Source organism: Anser brachyrhynchus, assembly GCF_964034855.1.
Source record: "Anser brachyrhynchus genome assembly, chromosome: 3".
NCBI lineage: Eukaryota > Metazoa > Chordata > Aves > Anseriformes > Anatidae > Anser > Anser brachyrhynchus.
Window position 1 is genome coordinate 30,420,096 of NC_137696.1, and position 13,851 is coordinate 30,433,946.

The 13,851-nt window shown below is 37.8% G+C and overlaps 1 protein-coding gene across 16 annotated transcripts in view; it reads left to right on the forward strand.

The window, feature by feature from the left end:
* Positions 1 to 13,851, forward strand: part of EML4 (EMAP like 4) — a 158,701-nt gene that overhangs the window by 88,935 nt on the left and 55,915 nt on the right. For all 16 annotated transcript variants that reach the window (XM_080586108.1, XM_080586106.1, XM_080586111.1 and 13 more), the window contains one exon: positions 8,477 to 8,606. In XM_080586108.1, the coding sequence (XP_080442234.1) occupies positions 8,477 to 8,606 (130 nt within the window). The remainder of the gene's footprint in view (positions 1 to 8,476; positions 8,607 to 13,851) is intronic.

The following is a 13,851-nucleotide window of genomic DNA, read 5'->3' on the forward strand; positions in this document are numbered from 1 at the left end:
CAAATCGTGCTGAAGGGGGCAAATACAGATCATTTTGCAACTGACTTTTCTCATTCTGAAGCTGATAGACCGACTTGGTGTAGGAACAGATCTCTTCCTCTTTGTTAGTTTGTCTGCATCGCATATCTGGTGAGCCAATTCTGTTCTTACTTTTCTTATCCCTTTATTTTTGATTGATTGATTGCATCAGCCATAGCTGAAGCTAGAATTCCTTGTATTATTCTTGCAGTCTTTTCTTTTTTTCTAGGTAACTTTTATTGCATGCTTAGTTTGAATATAGTCCAGTCTTCGGTGAACAATTTGACATAGGCATTGGTAGATTTTTATTTATACTCCGTGGGCTATTAGTAGATTACTACCTACAATTTTGGCTGTCTAGCTGTGACTCAAGCAAACTGCTCTTCATATGGTGCTAGGTGATCTGCAAACTGTATGAGATAAGCCAGAGGGTGAGGTTTTTAAGGCACCTTAGTGCCTCCTAGTAGAACATGAAGTGGAGACACTGTAAGAGAGAAACTGCAATCTCCTCTAGCAGGGATTGCAGCAGAATCGGCACACCTGCTATTGCACGCAAAAAGCAGACAGTGTTCTGATGTGGCTTGTCTTCCTGTTTAGTATTGCTCAGTGTAAAGCCGTTCTGAATAGAGAACGTCTTTTCAAAATAAAAAGGCCTTGATATTACTTCTGTATCTCTGCTCTCAGCTAAGGATAACTATGGAACAGCAAAATAGTCGGGTCTGAACTGAAGGTCACGTTGAACATTCTTAGAAATGTGAAAGGGGATGATTAGGGAACAGGTCCCCAGCAGCTACAGGGTTTGGGGGGGAAAGTGGGGGCAGGTAGGGTGGGTTGTAGTGTGTGGGAGCATTTGGGGTTTTGGTGTTTTGTTTTTTTCTTTTTGTTTTGTTTTGCTTTATAGATGTCTTGGCAAGTATTTCTTTGGGAAGTTCTTTGCTTTTGGCAGCTCTGTGCTCTTGTTGCCACATGTCTCTGCTGTTGATGCATGATTGATGCTGTTAACATTCACAAAAAGTTCCCAAAACAAAGATTACCTGGACACTGAAGAAAAGGAAAGCATAAAGCAGTCTGGTACTTGTGGCTGCCAGCAAGATAGATTGGCTCACAGCTGGTGCCTGGTAAACCTATTAAAATCTTTCAGGGTGTCAAAATGTATGTAACGGGAGAATTCATCCCTCAGGCTCTGGGTGTGGAGACAAGTTTGTGGTGCACAATGGCACCAGTAAAATAGCTCAGACTCATCATATTGCTGGGGTAGGAGCTCTTGCCTGAGAAAGTGTCCATCTACCAGAAGTTACAGCTGATCTCTGCCCACAGAGAAACAGATTTAATGTCCTTTTTCTGGACTTGGAAGTAATGATGAGGCTTGTCACAGGCTAAACCCCTGAAATAGGAAATATTTCCTATTCCTTGGGCAAGAATTGATATCAAATAACTTGTGTGCAAATTTAGGTCACAAAGTGAAGTTCAAGAAGTGGATGGCAATTTGCAGAGAGGGCCTCCTATGACAGTGTGGACTGGCTGACCAAGAGGCATTTATTTTACTTACGGCAGAGATCTTGGGGATCTGCAGTAGCAGCTGCATATTGGAAATGCAGATTCTTTTTTCTTTGCTCAGTGGATTTTTCTAATAGTAACCTGGAGAGTTTGCCTTACTTTTCTGCTCCCTTCTCAGGTGTGAAATGATGCCTGTTCAACATCTCAATAGGAAGAATTCTGAAGTAGTATCTTGCATCAAATTCCATCTCATTGCACTAATGTAAACAAAACACTTCCGATGTATTTTTTACCTTGTCTCAAAAATGGTTTCATTTCAATAACATGAAGTCATTTTATTTTATATTAACAAAAACTGACTTCAGGTGTTCAGTAAGCTTCATTAATGAAAGCATAGCATAGGCTTTTATTAGTGATTTTCTTTTTAAAACATTCTAGTGTGCATAATTTTTCTAATAACAGGGTATATATGTTGTCTCATTATTAAACATTAAAACAACTGAAAATGGAACTGTAGATAAAAAAAATGTTCATCAGAGAGATAGGTTATAGGTCCTTATTCATGATAGTAAGATTAACTTGGCAAGCATATACGTGTGTCGTTTTACTCATGGGAATAGTCCAATTGAAGTCTGCAGGCTGTATGCTCACATAACAAATAATGACACTCTTGAGGTCTTAATGGGTTTTCCAGGTACTGGTTTTAGTGCCATCTGTTCTTTCTGCATTAATTTTTTTCTTTTTTTTTTCCTCTTTACTACTTCCCTATTTTTTTTTCTTGTCTTCTCCTTTTCTTCTGCCTTCTGTAGTTTTTCTTACTATTCTTGATGTTCTTCAGCTATTCAGAGAAGTTGAATCTAGAGAGTGTTAATGAACTAAAGGGCATTAGCTAGCTAAACCAAGTTGAGGAAAGAAAAGTGAAGAGGAAAGTAGATTTTTTTTAATTTCTGTTACCTGATAATCCTGTTCGTTGATTAAAAAAAAAAAAAAAATTCTCAAAGCAACTGTAGAAGAGTGTTTTTTAGTTGTGGTGATCAGTAGTACCCTTATTCGTTTTCCATAGTCTTCTTAGAATTTTGGACATGCTTCTGTGCATTTGTGTGCTTTTTAAGAAGAGTGTGGACAAATTCTCCTGAGCTACTGCACTACTATTCTCCACGATGCTTCTCAAGCTAAGAATTGCAATCTTGGAGTAGCTAAATTATGCAGTTAGCTTTTTCAGAATAAAATCTGCCTTGTTGTTTATAACACTTGAGTAGCTTTTTCATCACTGTTTGCCAGAGTGTATCAAATTGTTTCAGAATACCACAGTTAAATTTTTATTTCTTCTGCTTGGATACAGCTCACTTGGAATGGGAAGAGGAAGTAGATGGTGCCTTTGGAAAAGTGTAGCAAAATAATAGGATGGTAGGGAGAGAGGAGGAAAAGGTCTGTGCTGTTTTAATAAGCTGTTGGCTCTCTCAAACCGAGGAAGTTTTCAGTTTCCCTCGGTAGTAGTTTTATAAAATTGCTGCCCAAAGAGCCAAGTGTCAGAGCAGCAGCGTGACTCTCCTGGACTTTTGGGAATGTAACACCTGAAAAAATAGTTTTTGTCTAGAAGGATCAGTTACACTTTAGAAATGTATGCATTGACAGCTTCAGTCAATAGCTCTGAAAATGCATATGAAATCTGTAAATAAATGCTTAATTAATCTTAACATTGTAATTAACGTAGCTATTGAGAGAGATTTGCTTGCATCTGAAGATACTTATGCATTAGCTATATGTCCTCAAACTGTTTCACATTAACATGCCTCTATTAAACTTTTCCTTTTAATAGGAAAAGAGGGATAATGTTTATTTTCAGTTTTCAGTTGAGATTTATGAAATTGGGCTTCAATTAAAAATAAAAAAATAAAAGCATCTGAAGCTTTTTCAGGTAGATGTAATCGTTTTAAGAATACTAAGTTTGTCAAAACTTAATTTTGTTTTAAAATTGGATTATTAGCAAGATGAAGTATAACCCATAGGTGGTAAAGGAAGCTGATTTATTTTTTATCCTAATTCATATCATTCATTACTGGAGAAGTGGTATCACACCCTGACCTGTAGCTTTTGCTTCTGGGATAGAAGAACAGAACATTTTTGCTGCTTAAGATGTCTCAATCAGAATTTGACAGTGTAAGTGAACTAATTGAATAAACCTTAACACCAAAGAAATTGTTCCCTGCCCTTCAGAATACAGTACTCTTCTCAAATGGCGCTTCAGTGCTCCCAAGCCATTTCTTTGCCAGTCTTCCATCAGCTGAGTGACTTGACATTCTTTGAAACTTTGGAAACAAAGAAGTGACTACAGCTGCTTTGGTACAATGTCTTATAACATCTTGAAGTTTAGGATTTGTCATACTTTCAAGTTTGGTTTTGATGGTTTTCTTTTAGGAAGGAAGTGCAGATAAAACCTTATGTTCTGCTGCACTTAGAACTATTTAGGTCTGTTTTTCTGTGGCTCACCTGTGTGGGTTGTCTGATGACTAATAGTGTGGTTGAGCAAATACTGTACATTTATTTGGTATGAGTACTAAACTGTGTTTCTGTTCTTCAAGACGTCAGACTTATTTGCACAAAACCCCTATGTATGTAATCTATTTGAGATATCTAGATATCTTTTCCAAGTTTTGCTGAAAATAAAGTATCGTAAGATTGTCGAAGGGCTTTATCATAAGCCTTATTGTTGTCTTTTTTTAAAAATCTTAGAAAATAATCTTTTTTTTCTTAGAAAGAATTTTTTTTTTGTTTTGAATCTATTTGAATGAAGTGTAAAGAGAAAGTATTTTAACATACTTGCACTTAGTTGAAATTGAAACTATCCTAAGAAGTGAAAGAAAGGTTTGGCATTTCTTTGGAAGGAAGGCAGTTTACCTGTCAGGATCAGCAAATATGAAGATACTCAGCAAATCATTGTTCCAGTTACCACAAGTAAAGGCGATAATAAACTATAAGCAGTTTGGAGAAGAGAACTGAATCACTAACTTCAGCTCAAGTATGTTATATGTATGTTTAGAAGGAAAAATTATCACGAGACATGTATTTTCAAAACTTCCCACTGTCTCTTACAGCTGTACCTCAGTTTTCCCCCAGTTAGCTAATCGAGGCTGATAAAGGGTTGGAAATAGATTCTTGGTTTGTTGTGGTCTGTGTTTTCTAATCCTACTTATCTTTCTTACACACACTTGTATATTTGACAGATGTTAACGAAATGCTTCTTTGAACTCAAGGGATAATATTTTGCGAAAATTATCAGAACAGAGATGAATCTACTATCCATAAAAGACATTTTTACCACTTTGATCTCTGACAATTTGGCTTTAATCCTGGTTACCACGCGCTGGCTTTCATTGTACGTTCAGTTTATGTCTGGCTTTTGTTCCAAACCAGCAGATAAAGCTGAGTGCTGTTCAGCCTGAAAAATTTCAGACTATTTATGCTAGTAAGAGACGTACAACATGATATTGGCAGAGACATGCAATCTGAATGGTGGGACAACTCAGTTGTTCATTGACATGGAATCTGTGTTCTCCCGAGCTGCTTCATTATTTCACAGGTTTTTGAAGCCACACTGCTTTGCTGAAAGAAAAGCTATCTTTGTCATGAAGAAACAGCTTGTGATGCAGTTAATTTTCAAACTGATTTGACTGCAGAGATCCCCTGGTTAAAAGTCACGAGGAGGACTGTATGGCTTGGAGCAGCTTCCCCAGGGCTCTGACCCTGGCTGAAAAGAGCCTGGTGCTGTCTGAACCCATGGGGAGCCAGGTGTTAATGCTCTGCTGTCTGGGGCTTGCATGGTGCTTAAAGTGTCCCTTCTTCCTTCTCCACCACAGCTTAAAAATTTAAACATATTTTGTTGACAAGCAAGTAGATATTTACTTGATATTTTTTCCCTCTTAAAAATAGGTTTTCTGACAGTCATTTTTAGAATACCATGTTGCTATGTAATACATAGAGTCTGGAAGGGGGCTTATTTCTTAAGGGTGTTGAGTATTTTTTTTGTGTGTGTATGTTTTTTGTTTGTGTATGTTTTTTGTTTCATTGTGCGTTGCGTGGCACAATGAACTCTGACTGACCAAGATTTTATCTTGGTTCTAAGAGAGGCTGATGTATTTTTGATACTTGAAAAAAAAAAATCTGCCGGTTCATTTTTTTCCCCAGATTTTGTTGTTTTGGTCTGTGTGCAAATGTTTTTTTTACAGTTTTCAAGAAATTAATGATTGTGGAAATCTCCGTTATGGTAATCATTAGTCATTTTAAAAAAATCGTTTTTATTTTCATTTAAGAATTTTCATCTCAAACTTAATTTTACATGCACTTGTTGAAATAATGAGGTATTCTGCAGATCTACCATCAAAATCCCCTTCTCAAAAAGCACCTAACCCAAACAGTTGCCTTGTTGTCTTATGGACTTTTTTCCCCCCTAATTATTGCATTCATCATTGCATGGATTAGAGCATATTCTTGTCATGAGCATGCAATAATGTGCAGTTTTACTCATGATCAGTTGTGTCACTGGATGCAAGATGGAACCAGCACTTTCCCTACTTAGCGGGGGAATCCTAGAAACTGTCTGTGAACAAAACATCAGTGTGCTTATTGCTTAAGAAAAAGGAGCTTTTTTTTTTTTTTTTTTCAGTCTTAGAAAGTTTCTGTACTTTGTTGGAAGTATTGCTGTTCTTTATGCTTTTCACTGAATGCTTTTCCAGCAGTACTGAGAATCGCTGCTATTATTATATCTCCCAATTCACGTTTCTGGAAAGCTGCGCCTAGTGCTGGTTGGAGAGGCATTGATCTATTACGACGAGCAGACAGAGATGTTAAGGTCATATGCAGTTCAAAAGTGAATCATAGGCCTTGATATTATGCATCTCCACAAAGAAGATGATTTACTTTGTCCCTGAAAATAAAAGAAGTTAATTTATAGACTTCTAATGCTAAAAGTGCTTTTTAAGCTCGCATTTTGTTCTCGCATTAAAGTTACAGAAAGGGGTAAAACTCTGAGTTTTTGTGGTTTTGTACGTTACATTAACCTTTAAAATCTATATTGCAAATATGTCTACCATAAATAAAGTTATTTTTAAGAAGTACAGGTTGGAAGGAATCAAGCAAAGCCGATTTGTGCAGCATTTAGGAAAAACAACCATGATCTTTGCAGCGTTTCTGCACTTAAGCATGTCTTTACTTTGTTTGGATCTCCTTTAGTCTCATTTCTGCCTTGGATATTCCACATGTTCCTTTTGGCACTTCTGATACGAATTTCAGATGGTCACATGCTGCTCAGTATGTTTGAAGCAGGATGCGTGTCAACCCTTTTCAGCCTTCATCCAAATAGTTCTGAAATCTAATATTCCCTTGACAGATCTCTCTTGTATGTAAAGAACTTGTTTAAAATAAGAATTAGTTTGTCTCTCAGCCTGCCTGATAGAACTGCAATTTGACAAATTGACCAAATGCTGGTATGGTTTTAATAATGCATCCTCATGAGTTTGCCCTCCGTGCACAGAGTTGATTCTTCCTGACTGCTTTTTTACTAGTCACTTTTATCTTCAATGTGCGGCCTCATGCCTTATCTATTTCTCACTATTCCAAGCCTGCCATGAACACAGACGTGTAATTTTCCTGTCAGTCGTGTCCTTCATGCTTGTTGCTGAAGTCTGAGTGACTGGACATCACAAACCCCTGAGATGCAGTAGCAATTTGCTGTTTATGCAACGGAGATGTGACACAGAGAAGGGGTCAAAAGTGAGCACTGATCTTTGGATGCTTAATGTGAGAGTAGCCCAGATTTCTTTTCAGTGCGTATAATGCTTCAGAGGGGAAAGCTCAGAACTCAGAGGGAGGAGGGGGCAAAACTCTTTTCTGTATATGTCTTTAAAAATAAGACAGGCACCAAAAAAAAAAAAAAAAAAAAAAAAAAGGAGGGAGGGGGACAATTAATGGAAAATAATGAAATGTCAGGTTTAGGTAAAATGCCTTTTATTTATTTCACTGACGGTCTGTGGCAGAGGAAGGTCTAGGAGCCAATTGCCAGGCTAGCATTCAGCTCTTTAAATAGAAGAGCCTTCGCTCCCCCCTCTTCCTTGCAGTCCCCTCCCACATTCACTGCATATTTTCAAACTTCTGCAATGAGTGAAGTGGGCATCTGACAAACAGCCTTCTTCACATACACAATCTTGATTCATCCCTGGAGGGGGTCTGCAACATTCACTGGAGAGGGCAGATGTTCAGTGGAGAAAGCTATATCGGAAATAATTTTACCATATTGCATATGCTCAAAAGTAGATATCTTCTTAAGATGGGAATGGGCAGCTGAAAAAAAAAAAAAGAAAAAAGAAAAAAAAACACACTTTGATTTTCTTTTTAATCCTTAGTATCATGACCCTTAGGGGTTTACTTAAAGGATATTCCTTAAGGGATAACTTAATAAGTCTCAGTACAGAGAGTGCTTCTGTCTGCAGCTTCTTTGAACTTCAGTGAAAAATAGAAATTGAAAGCAACAAACCTCATGTGGTATTATTTGTGAACTGTGATGGTTCTGAAAAAAAGTTGAAATAATCTGATCTGCTGTGCTACAGCTGTCCAAGCTAACCAATTTACCAAGGCTAGCCATAACCTATAATTCTTCCTGAGGATCACAACTGGAAAGAGATGTGGCATGTCACTGAAGTAAGCTATTTGCTGGCAGTGTGGCAGTAGAGAGGCTAACTCCTATAAGTGTATTCTTGCCTTTCTAAGGGTCTTGGGTCTCCCTTCTCCAGCTGTCTAGGTTAAGTCTTTCGTGAAAGTATGTCACCGGATACCAGCTGGATGGTAGTCCTGAGCATTTCAACTTGCTTCTGTGGGATACCAGGTCCACCTCTGAGAGCTCATGTTTTTTTTCCTGATGGATCTTTGAGTTGCAGATGTAAACCCTTACGCTCTTTTTTTTTTCTAGGTCAGCCAAGCCTCCGAGAAGCTATCTCGATGTCCTGTATAACCAATGGGAGTACGGGAAGCAGAAAAACAAGCCACAGTTCTTCTGTATCTGTTGCCAGAAAAGAAACTCTTTCATCTGCTGCAAAAAGGTACCGACTTGTTATTAAGATTGAAATTATATTTTAAAAAGCAAAATGGAAAAACAAACAACAACAAAAAGAAACAGAGCAAGAGTTTGTTTTTGCCTCTGCACAACCTTCAGCAGAGCTCTCTGAGGCAAGAATAAGCTTTGGAAATGTACTATGTTATTGGGCTGCTTACAGCAGGGTTCTAAAAGGAATTCATAAATGAAGACTATTTCTAGTGTATACTGCCCAAATGCATTCACACTAAAGGACAGAAGGGGCAAATGTATTTCCAATATGACTGGAATTTTTTTTTCCTTCTAGTATTCATCTGCATCTTTTTTTTTTCCTCCCCAAGGAAATTAAAGGACAAAAGTGACTTCATTGTCTTGAGTGTAAATAGCAGGCAATAGCAAAATAGTTGTGAAACAATAGTGAGTTTTAAGATAGAAGTTTACTTTTTAAAATTTAAAATCTTAACCCAGAATATGTCTTAGTCTTTGTAAAGTATGTATGTATCAGATCTCAAATGTATGAAAATAACACTGATTAAATATTTGCAATTTAAGTTTGCTATGCACAAAGCAATAACTTTTTTTCCCTCCATGTAATGGTTTCAGCTGCATACAGCAAGAGAAGTGTTTCTGTAACTACTCCTTCTGTGGGTCTGTTAAATAGTGATCACATGGCTTAATCAATAGTTTGCAATTATTAGTATTTGTTGGGAAGAACAGGCTGCCAGGTATAGCCACAGGACAGGGAATGCTCTTAATGTATAATTGTGTAAATTATGTGAACAACTTCTTGGCCTCTGTAGCATACTCCGGTAACTCCAGTAGCTGTTTTATCTTCTAGTATGGATGTAAATACTTTGCTATACAACAGGACAGGGAAATGATACATTTCAGGGAATAAAAATGCTGCATGCAAATACAGATTGTGTTAAGTACAAAACAGGAAAAGCTTTAGTTCCCTTTGGAATTTGAAAAGTAAGGGTAATACCCTGTTCTTCACTCTTCTCTCTCATGTAGCATTGTATATCTTCTTGTTGAATACTTATGTTTATTTTTCTACAATAAATTAGAAACCGATCACTGTATGTCTCTATCTACTAGCACAACAGGCACTAGGACAAAAGACATTCCTGCAGGAAGGTATTTGTTAGTTAGCACTTTTCCATTAATCTTACCCATGTGGCTCTTAGCACGTTGATGAGAGCCAGTCCAGCTCCTGCAGTGTTCAGTTTGCGTTTGCGCTGAATCGCCTTCCTGATTCATTGGCTGATGCACGCTTGAGTACATAAGAGGAACAGAGTGGAGTGGCCGGCATCCCTTTCATCTGAGTTAAGGTCTTCAGAAGGAGACCTGGATGGGTCAAAATAGGTAAACCTCAATGTGCGGAGGGCAGCTCTTCTGGGCCCCCAAACAAATTGTCCTGATGGAGGGTTTTGTACTACCCGTGCAGCTAAAGATACGTGACTGCTGTCTTCAAGGCTTGTTTCAGGAAGGTTTAAGCCCCCCATCTTCAGTTATCTGCTCAGCTGTTCTCCTGTATTTCTACAGTCTTCCAAAAAAAAGTGTCTGGTATTTGGAAGAAAATAGGTTTGCCCTTTTATAAAAATACCATTTCATGAAAGGTGAAAGGAAATGTCAGTTCTCGGGCTCTGAAGATGTGGGCTTTGGTGGTTATTTTTTTCTTTCCTTTTTGCAACAGCAAAACTGCTGAGTACTAAATAGTGTCTGGGTTAGGAATCATAATTGAATTTCAATAGTCCCACATTCTTAATAAAGTCAGGATAGACATGTCTGTTTTTAACATTTTTTGTCATGATGAAAAGGAGAGAGGATAAAGGAGGGTATCACCTGATTGTGGGACACTTCACCTTGACTTGTCTAGGCCTTTTTTCAGGATGGGGGTTCAACTGGTGCAGCAGGTGGAAATGGTCATCTGTTTATGTAGAACTACACTTGAGTTACCAAACAACCCCAAAGCCTGTCTATAGCTTTGCATGTTCTAAATATAGGTAGCCATACATCTAGTCACATATATCAGGAGTACTACTTGTGTCCAAACTGTTGTTTTCTTGAAGTTTAGTGTCTTTGGTTTGTGCAGTCTTAATATTTCATGTTTCTGGGTCTCCGGCCTCTGTAAACTTGCTATATCTGAGATTTCATCCATGAATAAACAGTTTCATTTCCTAGACTGCTTAATCCTTGTTCTACCAACCCGAACACAGTAACATTGTGGAGATGATCTTATGGCTCAGTAGCTGCACAACAGCATTGTGTCTTGTTTCAGCAAAGGTATGCTAAAATTTCAGCTGTCACTTCAGGAGCACTAAAAACAGAGTAACATCACTGTGAAAAAAACAGATGATGTCCCATTGTCAGAGGTGAAGTCATGTATGTTTGGAAAATTTCAGCCCTACAGTCTGGAACTGATGTGTGATAGAGGTGCTGAAACGCTTTTCAACAAAAAAATATGTTGCACACCTTGTGTATCACTAGAGTTGGAAACACGTTTTTACTTTGTACTGTACTCTGTCACAGAGACTTGTGATAATTTTCTTTAGGACTAAACGTTTGTCTGAAAACAGCTTCTGGTAAGAATAGTCTTCGTGTTTCAGAATGATGACCCTCCACAGTAACTGCCAGTGTGTTGTGGTCCAAGGGATGAAACATTGGGCTAAGTGAAATTGGAGAATCTGGAAAATTAGGATAGTAATAGATCTCAAATACTCACATGTGGACTGAAGGAATGCCTCATCAAGTTGGGATTTGGAAAGAATTTTTGGATGCATTAAATGACTGCTTCCCAGAACAACTAGCCTTTAGAAACCCACAAGAAAAGGTACTGTCTTTGATTTGGTTTCAGTTGTTGCACAAGAGGTATTAGTTGTTCAAGAGGATTTAGCGGGAGAGCCACTCAGTAATAGCAGTCATAATATGATTAAGCTGAATATTTTAACAGGAGATAGTAAACCAAATAAATTCAGCACACAGATATTCAATACCTAGACTGCCACATATCCACATATTTTACTTTCAAATTAAAATGGCAGTCCAAAAAAAAAAAGCCTGTTTGCCACCTGGTGCCAAATAAAAACACTGTATTGGAACTCCAGGTATACCTCGTGCTGCAACTGAGAGCAAGCAGTGGTCCAGTGGCACTCAAAGATGCAGAGAAGCTAAGGAGGAAAAGTAATGGTAAATGGAAATGGACAGCCTATAGCTGACAAGTTCAGTGAAGATATTGAAGAGATTCTCACATTGAACCTATAGTTTCTAGGAGGTGGATCAGATGAGCTGAATGAGTTTGGGTAAGAACACAGAAAATATGAGACGAACCAGGTAAGTTAGGCGATATGCTGCTGTCAGCAGATGGTATTCACCTGAGCTTGCTGGAGGAATAAAGAGGTGAATTTTAGAATCACTGGCTCATTATTATAGTTCAGCTGGAAAGGACCTTCAAAGATCAAGTCCACCTGCCTGACCACTTCAGGGCTAACCAAAAGTTAAAGCATGTTGTTGAGGCTATTATCCAAATGCCTTTTGAACACTGAGAATCATGGAGCATCAACCACCCCTCTAGGAAGAGGAACACTGTTCCAGTGTTGGACCACCTTCACAGTAAACAAATTTGGATCCATATCCAGTCTGAACCTCCCCTTGTCCTGTTATCAGGGAGCTCCAGGGAGCAAACAGGATATAGCAAAAATAATGTAATGATGAGCTCTTCTCCTCAGAAAGAGTAGTCAGGCATTGGAACGGCTTGCCCAGGGAAGTGGTGGAGTCACCATCCCTGGGGGTGTTCAAGGAAAGGTTGGACATGGTGCTTAGGGACATGGTTTGGTGGGTGACATTGGTAGTAAGGGCATGGTTGGACCAGATGATCTTGGAGGTCTTTTCCAACCATTATGATTCTATACTGCCGTCTGAAACAGAACATGGAGCCTGCTGGACCATTGTTCTAATCATGTAGGACCATTGTTTGTTGACTTGCAAACTGGAGTTATGTAAGTGGAGTCATTATATTTGTGTGTTCTCTCTCCTCTTGTTTCCCTCATCACTTTTCCTCTAATTAAACTATTTTGAAATCCCTGAATAGAGGGAAAGGGAAAATGGAGGGAAAAAAATAAAAGAAGGAATAAAAAAAAAAGTTCTTTCCTAGTAGATGGAAGTCGTTGTGAGAAATGTTACGTTTAGGAGAGTATGAATGCAAGTGTACCTCTCACAAAAGGAACAAAGAGCATCTTATTTTCTTTAGTAATAAGACATTCATGGAATTTATTTCTCTACATTGCATTTCTTGCCAGAGAATGGAAAAAAAAAAAAAAAGAAAAAGATTGCTTAGTGCCCCTTTGCCCTTTTGTATCTACCATTGTGAGTGTTCAGATTTAAAAAACTCTATTTTTATGTTTCTAGTGAATGAGGGAATTCTGGCTATAAACTGTTAATCAAAACCCCACAGTTCTTCAAGCTTTATTCTCCATGATCACATTTATGCCTTACACAAATGTGAATGCTCTGTTTTGCTTTCATCTTTCTGAAAGGAAAGGGTGACGTTGATGTATTGTATTGATGCGTTTAACTAGTTGATGTGGTTTACAGAAGAAAACCTAAATGATCCTTAAATGTTGGTGTTTTATGTTATTTTTGCAATTTATTTAAGCTGGTCTTCAGTGCTTCTTAGGAAGCATTTAGAAATATTGAAGTGTTGATGGTTTTGTCTCAGTGGTAGATGACAGACTTTGAGTAACAAATGAAACAAGAGGGTCCTATGAGTGTTATATTAAAATCAACTCCCACTTTCATTCGTTTATTTTGAATATTGACTTACTGTTTTTCACTTATAGTGTTTTGTGGAAAAAAGCAAATGGAAAAACAATTAAGGTTATACAAGGGTTGGGGGAGAAGTGATGTGAAGGAATAGAAATCTAAATACTTCCCTTCAGAAAGATACACTTTATTTCTTTACTTTGCAGGTTATTTTGAAACCTAAGAGAAAAATCCTTCTTTTCCTATTTTAGCTGGTGCTTGTACCTTGATTTGTTTCATTGATAAATTTATCTTGGAAGAGTTGTTTTTTTTTTTAGTCTTAAAAAATATGCCACGTACTATAGAATTCTCTTCTCTTTCAGGTCCTGTTATGATTTGTGTGATTTGGTATATTGCAAAGCACACTGTTCTATACAAGTATCTTTTACGTACTCTTTCTCTTTATGTAGTGGACCTTAGGTTAGATCCTTAATGAATGACATGTATTTAAA